The sequence below is a fragment of the Rhipicephalus microplus genome, unplaced genomic scaffold (genome assembly GCF_043290135.1).
Source record: "Rhipicephalus microplus isolate Deutch F79 unplaced genomic scaffold, USDA_Rmic scaffold_15, whole genome shotgun sequence".
NCBI classification, from domain to species: Eukaryota; Metazoa; Arthropoda; class Arachnida; order Ixodida; family Ixodidae; genus Rhipicephalus; species Rhipicephalus microplus.
Window position 1 is genome coordinate 11,968,245 of NW_027464588.1, and position 18,839 is coordinate 11,987,083.

Here is an 18,839-nt window from a genome sequence, read left to right on the forward strand (position 1 = left end):
ACTTAGAGTCAGGGCTACTAGCGGCCCTGACTCTGAGTTTGCCTGCCTAAAGAAGACAGATGGGTTACCGCAAGTAACAGCAAGTAACCCATCTGTCTAACCCATCTGTCTAAGTAACAGCAAGTAACTTTTTTGCCTACTTTTCTTTTTTTCATAGACTTTCCTTGCATCATTGTCTGTTAAGAGTAAATATTATAACGTATAACAAAGGAAACCAAGCCCCTCAACTTTTACATCCGTCGATCAACTATTTAGGTTGCGATTATTCGCTATTGTGGCCTGAGGTGCTAAAGATTTATTTTAAAGATCTTTAAAAGTTAACAAGATTGATTACCAGGAAAGATCCAATGTGTAAATGTAAATAGAAAAAAACGGGAAACGTTCTAACGAATAGTGCATCTTAGGTTGTGAATGCAGACGACACTCCAGCCTCTGCACCGTTTATATGGTCATATATCTTGCGAATGATGTCAATCTCGTCAATTACGGCGTTCGTGACCATGTCTATGAAGGCCAGAACAATGACAGCGACGAGGCAGACACCCCCGATGATCATGACGTGCTCCTTCACGTAGCGGTTTGTCGCGTCAGGGCAGCTTCCCGTGTGAACGCGGAACCAAGCCTCGTGATCGGACAAGTTCAGTACGCTGCGCCCACAGAAGATGCCAGTGAAAGCCGACTCAGGGCGGCAACAAGACGGCGGCACCGAGCACCGTTCATGGCTAGGGTTCGACGCGTCACAGTGGAAGTAACTGCAAAGACAAGTTAAGGAATTGGATACTTGCGATAGGTTAAGTTTTTTCCAAGCATCGAATATCAACAATTTAGGATGACCTGCATCCTCATTGATACTATAGACCATCCTATGGGTGGGTTTGAATACGCCGTATTGGGCTGTCAGCTTTGCTTCTTTGCATCTTTAACAGCTAAAAGAACAGTGCTGTGTTCAACACATACGCACAAGAAAGTGCGGGTCAATGCATTTTGACGTTCCGTGACAATAAAGGAACACTGTTGTGAAACATTGATTTGTTCTAGATTGACAAACTGCACTCTGAAAACTCTGGTGGCATTTGTTTGACTATCATAAGCTCATTATTAGCGAAGAAGATTCAGGTTGAAGTTTTCTTTTCACTTTCCCACCGATGCATTGGCCGCCACGGGGCTGAGGTGTGTAGTCGCACCTCAAATGGGCTCCTGCTCTTATTGCTATTTTCTGTGCAACCTTGCCTGGACACTGCTCGCGTTTGGTTACCTGGGATCCCTCACGTTGCAGGGCATCGTTTGACACCAGACTCATCGCAGTAAGTGTACTTTTTTACTAAATAATAAACTCTAAAAATATTGTGCCTGTTCGCTGGGATGCAACATAGCCAAGGAATTCAAAGGCCGCGCTGCTCGCGAACGCCGCTGTGGCACGAGGACGGGTCTGCGAAACGAGCTGGACGCCAGCGGCTCGTAGGTGCATGAGCACGCTGCTTGCGCAGCACAGGTATGCAGCACCTGAGGTAAAGAGCTAACGCTCTCATGGAAACGCAGACATCTAACCCACGTCAAGAAAGCCCGAGTACGATGCAAGTGCACAACACTGAGGGTAACTCAAGAACGGCATCACAATGGACGTTTGATGAAAATAGTGGCAAAACGACAAGCAAATCCCACATTTAGTGGCTTCAAGCTGTCCGTAAAGGCAGGTCAGCCAAAGAAGACAAGTCAGCCGAAGAATGAGCTACGCAACCTGTGAAGCCAGACGCCGAATCTCAACCGCAATGTCAACGCAGCACTAGGATGCGGCCATTCCCTACTGATGACTTCAAAATTGTATTCCGCCCGCAACCAGGACGAGATCTTTCAAAACGAGCACTCATAGAGGTTACACATGCCATCGGAAGATCAAGTGGCTTGGCCCAACAGGAATTCTATGACCATGTGCGAGTGCAGTTGCAGAAAGTAGAGAATGTGATCATCGCAAGCACAGCAAGTACTGAACGAGCTTCCAAACTGCAAAGTAAAAATGCTATACAGCTCGTTGGAGTAATCTATCAGGTAAATCCGCACATTCGACACCCCGATGATGTGTGTCGTGGAGTGAACTACGGCCTCGAACCAAAAACAAGTGCCACAGAGATTGTTGCAGGCCTTCGTGTAGACCCAAGATACCACGTCCTTGGCGCGCGCATGCTGGGATCTTCCACAGCTGCAGTTATCACTTTCGATGGGCAGCACGTTGCTTTTTACGTAACGTACCCCAGTGGAGACTACCGATGCAAGCCATACGGAAAGTCCAACCAATATTGCCGAAACTGTGGCGCCATAGGTCACTGAAAAGACATCTGCCCTCAGCCAAAAGCGAACTTCAGCTACTAATGTGGCCATGACATGGACACAGAACCACATGACTGCCAACCAATTTGCAAGATCTGCGGAGAAGAGCATGAGACTACTGGAAAGGAATGCAAGAAGAAACTCCGCAGCAACCCCCCTCCTTATCAAGTAAGACGCCAGCAGCTCGCTAATGCCCGCGCCCGTGAGAATCGCTGCACTGCTTGCACAAATGATTTACCCGGGTCAGTTATCAGACCAGAAATTTCACGGGCCCCCTATTTTCCCCTAAAATTTGACCGAAGTCACTCTCGCTCTAAGAAAAAAGGTCGCTCTGGATCCCGCACGCCAATACGGTCTCGCTCCGTTAGAGGAATCAGTTACGCCGCCGCGGTGACCGGTAGTGACAGGCCCAAATTTCTAAATACTACAAGTGCCTCGACCATCTCGCCTGCTCAGACAGCGACCATCCGGACCCTATAAAATAAAGTCTAAGATCTACAATGGAGGGTACAACAACGCCCACCAGCCGAGTGTAACACACTAGAACTTGACGACAGCATACTAAAACAGACGGAAGCCAGAATAATGAAGCGGGTAGAAGAAAGGCTGCAAGCACATGAAGCGAAGATGCTCGACCTCGTCGAACGACGCCTTGAAGCTTTCGAAAAATTCCTCACTGCAAAACTCCTCGTATCCATAGACATAACCATACAGAAAGTGGTTACTAAAATTATGGAAAAGGTAGACCCACTGACCCTTACTGTATGCAAGCTCGACGCCAAGCTTGGTGGCTTCATGGCACAACAGCATAACTTCATAACATATGCATACAAAAATTCCGTTACCCATGAGCAGCTGGTGGAGCAATCAGGGACCAAACGGAAAGAGCGAAAGACATTAGGGGATGAAACTGCAGCGGAAATTTGATCGACAGCACCAAACGACCGGGACCAGGCGAGAATCAACTGCCAGAATGGCAGCTCCCACAAATAGACAGCCTGAGCCACTCCCCGCTCTTCGAATTTGGCACTGGAATTGCAGATCGTAGAGACCTCGTTCTGCAAACATGCAACAATATGTTAAAACGAATAATCCAGATATGATCGCGTTGCAGGAAACCCACACAGAAAAAATCAAGCTTCTTGGCTACAGCACTTTCACATGCTCACCCCGCACCGCAATTCTAGTCAAGAAGACTCTAACTGTACAGGCTCAGGAAATTGAAGACATTGGCATCGAACACACCATCGTGAAGATAGTTCCAACTTGGAAGACTCAACAAAGCGTATACCTGGCCAACCTTTACAGCCCTCCACGGGAGCAGTTACACCAATACGACCACTTTGTCCACGAGCTCCGTCAAATGGTTAACGGACACCGACTCGTCATAGTTGGAGTTACGTGGCGTAGCGCTATCACAGCACCACCAAGAAAGGGGCGCGTGTTCACGACGCTGTACAGCAACACGGTCTGACGCTGTGGAATGACTTGCTCCATCCAACCCGGGTGGGCAACAGCGTGTCGAGGGATACTAATTATGATCTCACGTTCACTAGAGACGTGCACAACGCAACGTGTACAAGGCTACCAGACACTCTAGGGAGTGACCATCACATGATTCAAATAAAAGTCGAACAGGCTCACCACTCGCTCAAGACAAGAAAAGCTCGGTTACGGACTGGACCTCCTACAAGAATGACCTTGATGATGACTCGACTATTGAAGACATTGAAGCCTGGTTAAACAGTATTGTAAATGTTGCTGACAGACATACCAAAACGATACACTTGAACAAGGACAATCCAGCCGTCAATAATCATCTCCTTCACCAATGGGAAGCTCGAAGATCGCTTAATAAACGATGGTAACGGCAAAAGCTCAACCGCAAGCTGAAGCGCCGCATTGCGTACTCATTGGACAGGCACAGGAGTACGCCGAAAACCTTGCGAGCCAGAACTGGTGGTTCTTCTGCGACAAACTTCAAGGGACATTGAGCACAAAGAAGGCTTGGCGCATTCTTCGAGCCCTGATCGACGACACCCACACCAAAACTAATCAAAGAAATACAATTCAGTGGCTCATGCACAACTATGAGTGCATAGAGCACCAGTTACTCTAAGAACTTCAAGCAAAACTGCGTGGCTCGGTTAACCAGCAAGCTACCTCCATCAACAATTCGGCACCCAAGTAGTATAGAGGAGCACCGAACGAAGCAATAGACCAGCCTTTCACGCTGGCAGAGCTACACGCGGCCCTCGCTAAGATTACGCGCAACACGAGCCCAGGAAAAGACGTAGTGACCAATGAGCACCTACTACAGCTACCGCCCCAGGCGTTGACGGCGTTCCTTCGGCAATATAACGACTGCCGGAGGAAGGGCGAGCTACCCCAAGCCTGGAAGCACTCAGAGGTAACCATGGTATCCAATCCAAACAAGCCAATCTCGATTGCGAATCTTCGTCCCATTTCCCTTACATCTTGCGCTGGGAAACTCTTAGAGCACATGGTAAACGAGCGGATCACCATACATCTCGAAGACAATGGTCACTACCCGAACACCGTGTTCGGCTTCCGCCAAATGCTCAGCACACAAGACGTCTTCTTGCAGATAAAAGAAGGTAATCGTCTCCGCTTGAGCAAGCACAGTAAGTAATCTGTTCTAGCTTTGGACGTAAAAGGCGTATTTGACAATGTGAGCCACGAAGCCACTCTGCGTAGCCTCGAAGATGTCGGCTGCGGTGCCAAGACACACGCCTAAGTGCTGGCTTTCCTCACCAATCGCACTGCGACTGTGGGGATTGCCAATACCAGGAGCGAGCTTTTTCAACTCCCGAACAAAGGCACGCCGCAGGGCTCAGTGATATCGCCAGTGCTTTTCAACTTGGCCCTCCTTAAGCTCCCACGTCTCGCGGACGCTGTCTCTGGGATACATCACGTGTTATACGCCGATGATATTACTATGTGGACAAGAGGTTCAAGCACGGGTGAACAGGAGGACTGACTTCAAGAGGCGGTTAACATCACTGAAAGATATCTCAAGACCTGCTGCCTCCAATGTGCTCCGGAAAAGTCAGAACTGTTAGTACTTGCGGTACGCACCCGGGGTAGACCACCAAGCGACGACACTCCTGACCCACAAATCTTTCTACAGGGAGTCCAAATACCACAAGTTGACACGCTTCGAGTCCTTGTAAATATACATAAAGATGGGTCTGGCTCTGCTGCCTTACCCCGGCTGCAGAAGACTGTGACACAGCTCACCCACCTAATCCGTGGCTAACTGCCGCAATGGCTTCAAAGAACACGATACCCTAAAACTGGTACAAGCTTTCCTTTACAGCCGCATAATGTTCGGAACTCCCTACCTCAACCTGAAGACAGCAGAGAAAAAAAAATTATTCTGCTGATACGAAAGGGTACGAAGCTTGCCCTAGGACTGCCGCCAGCTGCCTCCACTGACCGAATGCTTCGCATGGGAGCTCATAATACGTGGGAAGAACTCACCGAAGCACACCTTATCAACTGGGTCGAGAGACTCAAGCTGTCACTCACAGGGCAAGCCGTCCTTCGACGCAAAGGATACCAGATCACCCTTGAAACCAACGAAGAACGCATAGGCAAAATACCGTCACAGCTTCTAGAAAGCCTTCAATTCAGCAGATCTCTCGAAACATGCATCCTCAACATCACCGAGAAAGGCGGCTCGCCAGGGTTAACATGATCCGGAAGGAGCATGGCAATGACTCGCAGACGCGATACGTGGACGCAGCCAAATATCCGGGACGTAATGTCTTCGCGATTACCGTCGCAGATTACAAGGGCGCGGTACTGGCATCGGCGACTATCTTCACCAAACGTGCGGAAACAGCTGAAGAGGCTGCTTAGCGCCCGCCACCCAGACGAGTGAGGATCCCATCGTGGTCTTTAACGACTCACAAACAGCGGCACAAAACTACCTGAAAGTGATTTAACGATTCACAAACAGCGGCACGAAGCTACCTGAAAGATAGGGTCTCCACGGTAGCGATTAGGCTACTAAAGCGCATGGACAATCATCTTCCCTACACATACATCGTGTGGATTCCGGGTCATGAAGGTCTCAAGGGAAATAAAGCGGCACACACCGCAGCCGGTGAATGAGTCAACCGGGTATTCCCATACGAAATTCAAGGCACCTGCCACTTGACAGAATCAGAGGCCAAAGAAGTCATATACCACTAACGTACCATGCATTAGTGCAACATTATCGGCTCGAACGCAGGTTATACCCTCCGCCAAATCCAAAACTCACAAGAGACGAAGGGACTGGATGTAGACGTCTTCAACGCAACACGTTCACCCACGGCGTACAATTGCACCATATGAGGCCAACGTTGTACAGCTACATCTGCCTTCGCTGCAATGAGGCAGACACTCTGGCGCATTTCCTACTGCAGTGCAAAGTAAGCGTCCCAAGACTACGAGCAGCAGCACCAGATGCGGACCAAGAACTCCTCAGTGAAGCGTGGGAGGCTGCGATCTCCCAGCCGGACCTGGTCGAGCAGCGTCAACTCGTCGCTCGAGCTTGGCGGGCTGTCCAAGCCAGAGGGTTCCTGGAATAAGGAACCCTCCCATCTTCACTTATAAGCCTCTTTCAATAAATGTTTTCTCTCTCTTTCTCGCACCGATGCTTACCCATGTGGCGTCAAACATTTTACCATGCACTATTGAAATTTTCAAGACGTTTTCTCGATAAAATTTCCTGGAAATTCGTTTGATAAATACCCACATGCGAAAAAGTACTGAAGATGCATGTATTAAGAGCTACCTAAGACCCAGTACACGCCTTTAAATCCCATCACGTCATGATGTTTGTGCAGGAATCTCGAGGGGCGTCTCCACATGCATTTTTGTTTCGCGCGTTTTCTTTCTTAGCAAGCGCTGAGCCGCGGCGAAATGTGCGTTTTCGGGATTGTGAAACTGTGCTTCACTAGTACGCAAATAATAGCCTCGCTCTTAAGTGTGCTTTTAACTAACGCCTTGATATATGCACGAAAATAATATAACAGTCGCTAACCGCTGAAGGTGGCGTGGCCAATATGCAATTTTTTCAGAATATTCTTTCAGTGACCATTGCATATCTTACCAATAAAATTCCATAAAAACAAAGGATCGCGTATTGCTGCCTCAGTATGTGCAAAGGCTACAAAGTGCTCCTTTTTTTGTTGAGAGCCGATGCCATGAACCACCGGCTTTCGCAAAGAGCTTCATTAAATTCGTACATTGCAGTACCTCTTCCGACAATTTTCCACAAGTAACATTGTTTTTCAATGCTTCCATGATTTGAGGCATTGTAAGCTCTCTGCACCAACACTTGTTTTCCGAAGTTAAAACTGCGAATGAGGTTGGAAGCTCACTTACATGTTGTCGTTCCAGTCACGAAAGTTTCGTGACGTCATGCCACAGCACTTGAGGTAACGCTGCATTGCGTCTACGAGGTCGTGAATATCCTGAGAATCACGGTAGTGGACCACGAGCTTCTCAGACATCGTCGTCTTTATCACACTCTTCATGCTTCCTACGAAATTAGACGTATCACGCACATTAGCAATAGATTTGCACTAAAGTCCATTATCTGCTCTGGTCGCCTTGCGTGCATCATGTTAAAACAGCGCGAACAACGAAATCCTGAAAAAGTGACGTGTCGCCCTGTTTTTTTTCTTACTCTTTCAATTCATCTCTGTATTTTTGAAAATGCTATGAAAAAACCAGAGTTGTCCCAAACTTTTCAGGATTGAAAACATAGATTCAATCATGAAGTGTTAAAATAAAAAAAGCACGATGCCTCCAATGAACACGGAATATACAATTAGGATAGATATTGGTGCTCCGTGAAAATGAGGTACAGAGCAGTCTAAGAAGTATCATGGAAATTCACAAGACCAGCGTAATCCTTTCGGCAGCGTAGCGCAGAAACACAGCATAGTGAGGGCCAACTTCACGCACCACTACACGTGCCACCTTTTTAGACAAGGCATGTAATTGTGTTTTGCTAATGTATATATACATCGTTCCTGCATACGTATGATAAACATGCTGCCTGGAGCTAAAGAAGCGATCACTTCTAGAAATGTGCACTTTTTTATTGACAATGCTGCTTACTCGACTGTGAATGCCTGCACAGGTTTAAAAAATGTAGTGTACCGAAGCATAGTGGCGCCAGCTCTGTGCCAGCGTGAAAGAAGACGTTGACGTCGTCGTTGACGGCTCGTGCTTGCCGGGTTCCTGCCTGTACCAGCTTGTTGCGGCTAACGTTTCTGGAATAATAACCTGTGTTTTTACGCAACCTTGCTCGTTGCATTTGGTGGAAACGTGCTGGGTAAGGTCCTGGAGCTCCGCAGCCGTAAGCTACCATCTCAGTCCACGGTGACCGAGCGCGTCGATCCCCCACAAGGCTCTTCCACGCTGCCACCCGTCATGTGTTCTGGTGTACTTCGTCTGCGTGACCCACCAGTATACAACGGCACTGAAGATCAAGATGTCGAGGACTGGCTGGCAGAGTACGAGCATGCCAGAGCGATTAACAAGTGGGATGACCCTGCGAAACTGATTCACGTCATCTTCTACTTGACGGATTTGGCCAACCTATGGTTCACCAACCACCAAGCCGACATCCCCACCTGGCCAGTTTTCAAAGAGGCCGTCGCCTCGTTTTCGGTCGTCCAGCCATGCGTAAGCTTCGCGCTGAACTGGGACTGCGGGGACGATTTCAGCGAAATGGTGAGAGCTTCATGAGCTACATTGAGGATGTGATCAGCCTCTGTAGGCGAGTTGATGCCAGGATGACGGAGGCTGACAGAATAAAGAACATAATGAAAGGCATTGATGACGACGCTTTTCATAAGCTTGTGGCCAAAGACCCACAGACCGTCACGGCCTTGATTCAGTTATGTCAAAGTTTCGATGAGCTGCGCAAGCAACGAGTTTCTACACGTCGCGCTAATACGCAGACAGCTGATATTTCGGCCTTGGAGTGCAAAAGCAGTGGCTCCGCCTACAGCGTGTTAATGCCTCAAATTCAACAGTACATCCGGGAGGAAGTTGCTCGACAGCTCTCTCTTGTCGCCACCATCAACGAGACCCCCACAACACTGAACTACTCACTTCGCCGTGCTATTCAGACGCAAGTTGCCGAGGCTCTCCCTTCGCCCACATCCCCAATATCAGTGGCTGCACCGCTGACTTATGCAGAAGCCGTCCGCCGACCTTCTGCCCAACCGCCGCTCCCTTCATACAGTCCAGCCACCAACTACTACAGGTCACCAGTTTCAGTTTATCCGGTAAATCGGCCCATTCCACCACCTCGAGCACCTGTCAACTCTTGGCGTACTCCGGATAACCGGCCCGTCTGCTACAACTGTGGTATTCCAGGACATGTCGCGCGCTACTGTCGTCGTTGTGGATTCTATTTTAATGATGTGCAGCATTCCCCCAACATACCTCGGCCATCAGAATCGCATGTGACACCTGATTCACATGACCCCCGCTCACGTCGACCAGACTTCAGCCGACGTCGATCTCCTTCACCCCGTCTTTGGTCTCCTTCCCCCATGCTTTGCCGTTCCAACCACGCCCAGGAGGAAAACTAACAGTCGCAGTTCCTGAGGCAAGAGCTGCGCCACTGACGAAATTTCCAAGGCCTCATCTATCGCCCCTAACGAGATTGCCGTGTTTGTGGACGGTTTCGCCACAACTGCTCTTGTCGACACAGGTGCCGCTATTTGTATAATCAGTGAAGTGTTATGCCGCAAACTGAACAAAGTGACGACTCCACTGGTTGAAATTTCTTTACGCACGGCGAGTTCGCAACACGTCCAACCTTCTGCCACATGCACTGCTCGTGTTGTGATTCAAGGAGTGCTTTACATCGTTGAATTTGTCGTCCTTCCGCATGCGTCTCATGAAATCATCCTGGGGTGGAACTTTCTTTCCGCTAATCATGCGGTTGTCGACTGCGCTCGCGCTCAACTCGTTTTGTTTCCATTCAGCACGACATTCATAGATCTCCCTCGCTCACCCAAAAAGGTGATCGTCGCCGCTGACGTCGTCATTTCTGCTTTTTCGGTCACCGCGGTATCTCTTTTGTGCAACTCCGTTTCCGATTTATGCCGTCACAAGAATGCGCTCGTCGCCGGAACCTTGTCGTCCCGTTTGCCGTCATAACACTTGCCGATGGCTCCAGTGCCGTGTACGTGTGCAATCCGTTCCCTTGTCCCGCTACCTTATTGCATGGCGAATGCATTGGGAGTCTTGACACTTATGATGACATCTTTCCTTTCGATGCCCGTTCTGATACGACACCGATGTCCGTGGATGCTGTCACAGCTGGCACCGCGCCCTCACTACCTGACGAAGACGTTCTGTTGCGCAGCGTAGACACCGGCCTTACGCAAGACCAGCGCAATCAGCTCATTCAACTACTTGACCGTTTCCGCGCCTCCTTCGACCACGGACAACCTCCCTTGGGAGGCACGTCAGTTGTCGCTCACCATATCGACACCGGTCATCATACTCCACTTCGTCAGCGCCCCTACAGTGTCTCGCAGGCCGAGCGTGACGTCATCACTCAACACGTCGACGAGATGCTGCAACGTGGTGTTATTCAGCACTCACACAGTCCTTGGGCTTCGCCAGTGGTCCTCGTGCGAAAAAAGGATGGCTCCATCAGGTTTTGCGTGGATTATCGTCGACTAAACAACATCACACGCAAGGATGTTTATCCCCTGCCACGCATTGATGACGCCTTGGATTGCCTTTAAGGTGCGGAGTTTTTCTCTTCACTGAATTTGCGCTCTGGATATTGGCAAGTGCCAATGACTGAACCAGACCGTCCAAAAACGGCGTTTGTGACCCCTGATGGCTTATATGAATTTAATGTAATGCCCCTCGGTCTTTGCAATGCGCCTGCGACTTTTGAAAGAATGATGGACAGTGTTCTCAGGGGGCTTAAATGGCACATCTGTCTTTGCTATTTAGACGACATAGTTGTATTCTCGGCGAATTTCGAAACTCATCTTTCCCGTCTGGAACAAGTTCTCCAGTGCCTTAGCCGGGTTGCAACTAAACTTCAAGAAATGTCGTTTTGGCGCCCGCAAACTCACAATTCTCGGCCACGTCGTTTCAAAAGAAGGAACATCGCCAGACCTTGCCAAACTGCGTGCCGTTGCCGAGTACCCCAAGCCTACTACCCTAAAGGAGCTTTGTAGTTTCATAGGCTTGTGTTCCTATTTTCGGCGTTTCATTCGCAATTTTGCCTCTATAATTGCCCCTCTGACTCAGCTTCTCTCCCGTAGCACGGACCTCTCTGGCTGGAATTCCCACTGCGATGAGGCATTCATGGCGCTACGGCGGCTACTCATCTCTCCGCCAGTTCTCCGCCACTTCGGTCCCAATGCACCCACTGAAATTCACACGGATGCAAGCGGTGTCGGCCTCGGTGCCATTCTCGCTCAACGCAAGGATGGCTGCGACGAGTACGTTGTCGCCTATGCCAGCCGTACACTAACGAAGGCAGAGTCCAACTATTCCGTCACGAAAAAGGAGTGCTTGGCTATCATTTGGGCTATAGGAAAATTTCGCACCTACGTTTACGGACGCCAGTTTGATGTTGTCACAGATCACCATGCCTTATGCTGGTTATTGTCCATGAAAGATCCTACTGGCCGCCTCGCTCGTTGGGCTTTACGCCTTCAGGTATACGATATCCTTGTTGTTTATTGCTCAGGACGCAGACATTCAGTTGCCGATGCACTATCCCGTTCTCTACTGCTTCCTGACCTTGCCTGCTTATCAACTGTCATTTGCGATTCGTCATCGTTAGCATCACTGACATGCCTTCCGAACAGCGCAAGGATCCCTGGATCAATTCTTTGCTCGACGTCCTCTCTCACAGTTCGTCAGAAACGACATCACGCTCCCTCTCTCGTCAAGCAAGACACTTTGCTGTCCGTGAAGGCTTGTTGTATCGCCGCAATTACGTGACGGATGGCCGTAGGTGGCTCCTTGTCATCTCTCGTCATTTGCGTTTGGACATCTGCGCTGCCTTTCACGATGACCCCCAGTGTGGCCACGCTGGAGTATTTAAGACTTACTCTCATCTTCGTCTAAGATACTACTGGCGCGGCATGTATCGGCACGTTCGCCAGTACGTTCGGTCATGCACCACGTGTCAACGACGCAAGACGCCTTCTCACAGCACTGCTGGCCCTTTTCAACCCTTAACCTGCCCAGCGAGACCATTCGACCGCGTCGGAATCGATATTTATGGTCCTCTACCCAACTCTCTTCGAGGCAACCGGTGGATTATCGTCGCCGTGGATCATTTAACACGCTACGCTGAAACATCTGCGCTGCCTGCTACTACTGCGAAAGACGTTGCGTCCTTTCTTCTTCACCATCTCATTTTGCGACACGGTGCACCTCGTGAATTACTCAGTGACCGTGGACGCGTGTTTCTCTCGAACGCCGTCGACGAGCTACTCAAGGCATGTCGCACCGTCCATAGGAAATCCTCGGTATACCACCCCCAAACCAATGGCATGACAGAACGCTTTAACCGTACCCTTGGAGATATGCTTGCCATGTACGCCTCTGACGACCACACTAATTGGGACCAAGTGCTCCCTTTTGTCACGTACGCGTACAACTCTGCGTCACAAACAACCACTGGCTTTTCTCCTTTCTTCCTTCTGTACGGACGTGAGCCATCATGCTCCATGGACACCATTATCCCTTACAGGCCTGATGTTTCCGAAGCGACGCCTGTTTCCGAAGCAGCTGCTTATGCCGAAGAGTGTCGTCAACTCGCTCGCTCATTTACCGCACAAGACCAATGGCGCCAGAAAACTGACCACGATTCTCTGCGTCTACTGTACACTATTACCCAGGAATGCTGGTTTGGCTCTGGGTCCGGTCTACCCCTCCCGGTCTTTCCCCGAAGCTGTCGTCGAAATACCATGGCCCCTACCGTGTGTTGCGGCATACATCTCCTGTCAACTATGAAGTTGAACCCATTGATCCACCCTCGGACCAACGCTGCCGTGGGCGTGAAACAGTACACGTACCACGCCTAAAACTGTGCTATGACCCCCTTGTCGTGTCCTTTCCCTAGGTCGCCAGGTTGGCTCCTTTCTGCGCGGGGAGTAATTGTACCGAAGCATAGTGGCGCCAGCTCTGTGCCAGCGTGAAAGAAGACGTTGACATCCGTGTGTGGCTCGTGCTTGCCGGGTTCCTGCCTGTACCAGCTTGTTGCGGCTAACGTTTCTGGAATAATAACCTGTGTTTTTACGCAACCTTGCTCGTTGCAGTAGCAACTTTTGCTGCACTTATGCGCTTACGGTTAGGTTGTAAATGTCTTAATTGACTCACTGTGTTCCAGCTCTCAAAATTCATCGCCGGCACAAAGTTATCCTGGGTAGGGCAGAATTCAACTTCTATAAGGACATCAGTGCTTCATACACTAAATGTCCTGGAGCTTTAAAGAATATATTGCTCAATCATCCTCCTCTTTTTCTTCAGCTACCACGCTCGTTAAGCTCCTTTCTTTAAATATAATCGCACATCTCGCAATGCGAGAGTGACAGGTGGCACAGTGCTCTAAAGGCCTAAAGGCGATCGGCATTTCTGCCCATTCTTTAAGGCCATTTCTTTTTAGTGTTAAGTGTGAGGCAGTAGATTTCGCCACAAAATATGTTACTGGAACTTGAATTCGTACTAATTGAGTACTAATTGTGTTGAAATGAAATGCTTTAGCATTAGCTCCAATGACGCTTCAGCGGGAAGTTTGAGGTTCGTACGACTTGATAGCTCATTTCACAGACGTTTCGTACTGCGGTACCTTACCACATATATGTATAAGGTAGGGACACCGTTGTACTGTAATATATATATATATATATATATATATATATATATATATATATATATATATATATCAAAATGAGATTTAACAGACAATAATGCCAAGGAATGTAAAGGAGAAGTAATTAGAACCAATAGATTGTAAATAAGAAAAAAGAAAAGTGGGTGAAAAAATAACTTGCCCTGAACAAGAATCAAACCTATGACTTTCGCATTACGCGTTCAATACTCTAGCCACTGAGCTATTATGGTGGCTATCCCTCCAGCCACTTTATTGGGTTTATATGTGAGTTTAAACGTGCGAGTGCCAGTCAGCGCCATCTGTAGCCACCACGCCGATTGTGGAACACCCTTTTATGAGCCTGTGTGGCGTCAAGTAGCACGCGAACTTATTACGAGTGGGCAGCTGACCAATAGTCCCTCGTATACAACATAGCGGCGCCAAATCTGCCAGTGTGAGGCCCTCGTTAATGAATAAGGGAAAGAAGTGTATACCTAAGGGCTCGTTTTTTCATGTTTTGACACACTAATAATGAGATCTAACAGACAATGATGTCAAGAAATGTATAGGGGGAGTTATTAGAACCAATGTAATGTAAATAAGAAGAAATAAAAGTGGGTGAAAAAGGTTCGATTCCTGCTCACGGCAAGTTATTGTTTCATCCACTTTTTTTTCTTCGTTTTTACATTACATTGGTTCCAATAACTTCCCTATACCTTTCTTGGCATTATTGTCTGTTAGATCTCATTATATTGTGTCAAAACACGGTTAGTTTTACACTTCTTGCCCTTATATAAATATATATATATATATATATATATATATATATATATATATATCTCACTTGGAACGGAATAACAGACCGCGACCAATCGACGCCTTGCTCACTTCCAAACCAAGAAGCAAAAGTCCTCTTCCTTCTCTACTTCCAAGCAATTTCACGCTACAGTTATGGCTCATACCCATTACCTTACCTGCGACATTACTCCCTCTCCTCGAAAAGCATCGTTTCAATGCTGGTGATGAGCGTTGAAAAAAATGAGAAAGAAAAGGAGCTACCTTGGAATCTAACAACTGCGTCGTAAGGCAAAAAAATGGGCTGGTGTCTTTGAAGTACTCAATAAAGAAACGATCGATTTAGGACAAAAGACAATAAAAAAGTGAAAAAAAAGTCATTTAATGGTAAGTCAGTCCACGTTCAATTGCTGACGCGAGAAATCTGGCTTGAGCCTTGACACATGCACCACATCACTTTGTGGAAACCGATGGGAACGTCTTGAGGTGTCCTCAGGAAGAACTTCGTATGTAACGTCACTGAGCCGGCGTAGAACTTTGTACGGGCCGAAGTAGCACCGCAGCAACTTTTCAGAGTGACCACGCTGTCGAATGGGAGTCCACACCCAAACTTCATCGCCTGGTTGGAAGGTAACCTCTCGGTGTGTAAGGTTGTAGCAGCGTGCGTCGGCAGTTTGGTGAGCCTGAATACGACATAGGGTGATGTGACGGGCCTCCTCGGCGCGTTGAGCGAACAAGGCAGTGTCCGCGTTGAACATGCCCAGGTTGTTGGGAAGGCGCATTGCGTCGAGCATTGTAGTGGCCCCTCGACCATGAACTAAGCGAAATGGGGTGAAACCTGTACTCTCTTGAACTGCTGTATTGTAAGCGAAAGTAACGTAAGGGAGTATATCATCCCAGTTTTTGTGATCAATGGCCACATACATTGACAGCATATCTGCAATGGTCTTGTTCAACAGTTCAGTGAGTCCGTTTGTTTAGGGGTGATAACCCATGGTTTTCCGATGTTCTGTATCACTTAGTCTCAGCACTACTTGAATTACAACTGCGGTGAAAGTTGTACCACGATCAGTAATTATCACAGCTAGCGCTCCGTGACGAAGTACAATGCTGGCGACGGAAAACTGGGTTATTTCTGCCATGGTAGCTCTGGGCAGGGCTTTTGCTTCACTGCAACGCGTTAAATATTCGGTGGCAACCACAATCCACTAATTTTCAGACGAAGACCAGGGAAACGATCCGAGCAAGTCAATGCCAATTTGACGGAATGGTGTTTTCGGCGTGGCGATAGGCTGTAGTAGTCCTGCTGGTCGGACAGGTGAAGTCTTACGGCGTTGGCAGTCGTGGCATGTGCGGACGTACTGCTTGACTGTCTTCGCGAGGCGTGGCCAGTAGTATGAGCGGCGCATTTTTCCAATATGCGCGTGTAGCCAAGGTGTCTGTATGATGTTCGTCGTGACAAACATGTAAAATACCGTCCCGAAGCGAGGTCGGCGCAACGAAGAGGTAAGAACTCTAGGTATGGTCGAAACTTTTCTCATAGAAGACTTCATTCTTGATGCAGAACTAGGCCAGCGAACGTGCAAAGTTTCGAGGAAGGCAGCCTTTTCGGCCTTCGATGTAGTCAATCAGCGGGCTTAGCTCCATGTCGTCGCGTTGTTGTTGAGCCAAAAGGGTTGCTGATACAAAGAAAAGGAATGTATCGTCCTCTTCAACGTCCACGTTCGTACTTCCAATTGGTGCACGTGAGAGGCATCAGCATCAGCGTGTTTGCGTCCGGACTTGTGAATGACTGTAACGTCAAATTCTCGAAGGCTCCACCATACTAGACGACCGGAAGGATCTTTGAGGTTGGCGAGCCAGCATAAAGAATTGTGTCGCTAACTACCCTGAATGGTCGACCGTACAAATAAGGGCAAAACTTTGTTATAGCCGAAACACCGGCTAAGCATTTTTTGCTGCGTATGATAGTGTTCGACTTGCATAGGCAATCACGCACTCTACGCTATTTTGCCATTGAACCAGTACAGCTCCAAGTCCGACGTTGCTGGCATCGTGTGTAGCTCTGTGGCAGCATTGTTGTCAAAGTGACCGAGTGCAGGTGGTGCTTGAAGATGGTTTCGTAGCGTGTCAAAGGCGTCATGGTGATCATGACACCAAACAAATGATACGCCGTCTTTTGTAAGTTCATTTAGCGGTTCAGTGATTTTAGGAAAGTATTTGACGAAGCGTCTGTAATATGCGCACAGTCCCAGAAATCAGCGGAGATCGCGCTTGTTCGTTGGGACAGGAAATGCGGCAACAGCTTTCGTTTTCTCAGGGTCTGGGTGTATACCGGCGTGGCTGACAACGTGACCAAGAAACTTCTGTTCCTCGAAAGCAAAGTGGCATTTCTCAGGTTTGAGAGAAAGTCCAGCTGTTAGAATCGCCTGAAGAACTGCCTGTAAGCGCTGGACGTGCTGCTCAAACATGTCCAAGAAGACGACCACATTGGTAAGGTACACAAGACACGATTGCCATTTTAGCCAAGAAAGAACCATGTCCATCATTCTTTGAAAAGTAGCTGGCGACGAGCATAAGCCTAAAGGAAGGACCTTGAACTCGTAGAGTCCGTCAAGAGTAATGAAGGTGGTCTTTTCTCGGTCGCGCTTATCAACAGATATTTGTCAATAGCCGCTGCGTAGATCCATGGAAGAAAAGTAATGAGCGTTGCGAATGCGGTCCAGCGAGTCATCTATTCGTGGTGAAGGATACTAGTCTTTCTTCGTGATCTCTTTCGGTAGTCGATGCAAAATCGCTGGGTACCATCTTTTTTTCTTTACCAACACAACAGGGGACGCCCAGGGACTGGTCGATGGCTGGATGATTTAGTCCTTGAGCATCTGCTGAACCTGTTGGCGTAAACGTCTTGTTCTTTTTGCGAGACTCTGTAGGCGTGCAGTGGAATGGGTGTCTCGGTAGACTCGGTGATGATACGATGCTCGGCAAGTGGTTTTTGGTTCACTTTCGAAGTCGCAGCGAAGCAGTCCCGAAATGAGTCGAGTAGCTTCAAAAGACTTTCCCGTTGTGCGGATGGTAGACTCTGGTTTACGTTGAGAGTGCTTTCGAATGTCATGGCGGAATCTTCGCACGACGAAAGAGCAGATAGTATTGAGGAACCAGGGACGTCGGCATTATCCTCAAGGTATGCGATCACAGTGTGTTTGTTAAGATGGCGATACTCCTCACTGAAATTCGTGACTAATAAACAAACCTGTTTCCTTCTGAGCTGAACAAAACCTCAGGCAACGCAGATTTGTTGTGCAAAAAGTAGAGACAGATTTCCTTCTGCAAAACAGCATCAGAGACGTCTTGGTCACATTCAACGTTGCTGAAGAGGCTGCTGCAGGGAGTCGTAGTAACAGATTCGGAGGATACACGTAGAGCAGCCTTCGATAAGTGGGTGTTCTTAGGTTCAGGAAGAAACGGTTTCTCGAACGACACCTGCAAGTCTGGTAGGTCAATAATTGCGCCATGTTCACGAAGAAAGTCCAGTCCCAGAATGAGTGGACGGCAGCGCACAGGTAATACCAACAAAGACCCTGTGAACGTCGAAGCACGGACTCGAACACGGGCTGTGCACATTCCAGTCGGCATGACGAGGTGGCCCCCTGTCGTGCGCAACGGGGTTCCTTGCCAAGGGGTAGTTACCTTCCTCAGTTGGGATGCCAGGGCGCTGCTCATAACCGAGTAATTGGCACCGGTGTTGACAAGGGCACTGACGACGTCATTATCGACGTGTACTGTGATGTCGGCGGAAACAGTCTTATGACTTTCGGAA

General features: G+C 48.5%; 1 protein-coding gene across 1 annotated transcript in view; it reads right to left on the reverse strand.

Annotated features, from left to right (window-relative positions):
- Window positions 1-400: 400 nt before the first annotated feature.
- Window positions 401-18,839, reverse strand: part of LOC142784769 (tetraspanin-33-like) — a 33,908-nt gene continuing 15,469 nt past the window's right edge. Inside the window, exons 4-5 of the mRNA XM_075883269.1 lie at window positions 7,726-7,882; window positions 401-752 (exon numbers count right to left, since the gene is read on the reverse strand). Coding sequence (XP_075739384.1) covers window positions 401-752; window positions 7,726-7,882 — 509 coding nt within the window. The remainder of the gene's footprint in view (window positions 753-7,725; window positions 7,883-18,839) is intronic.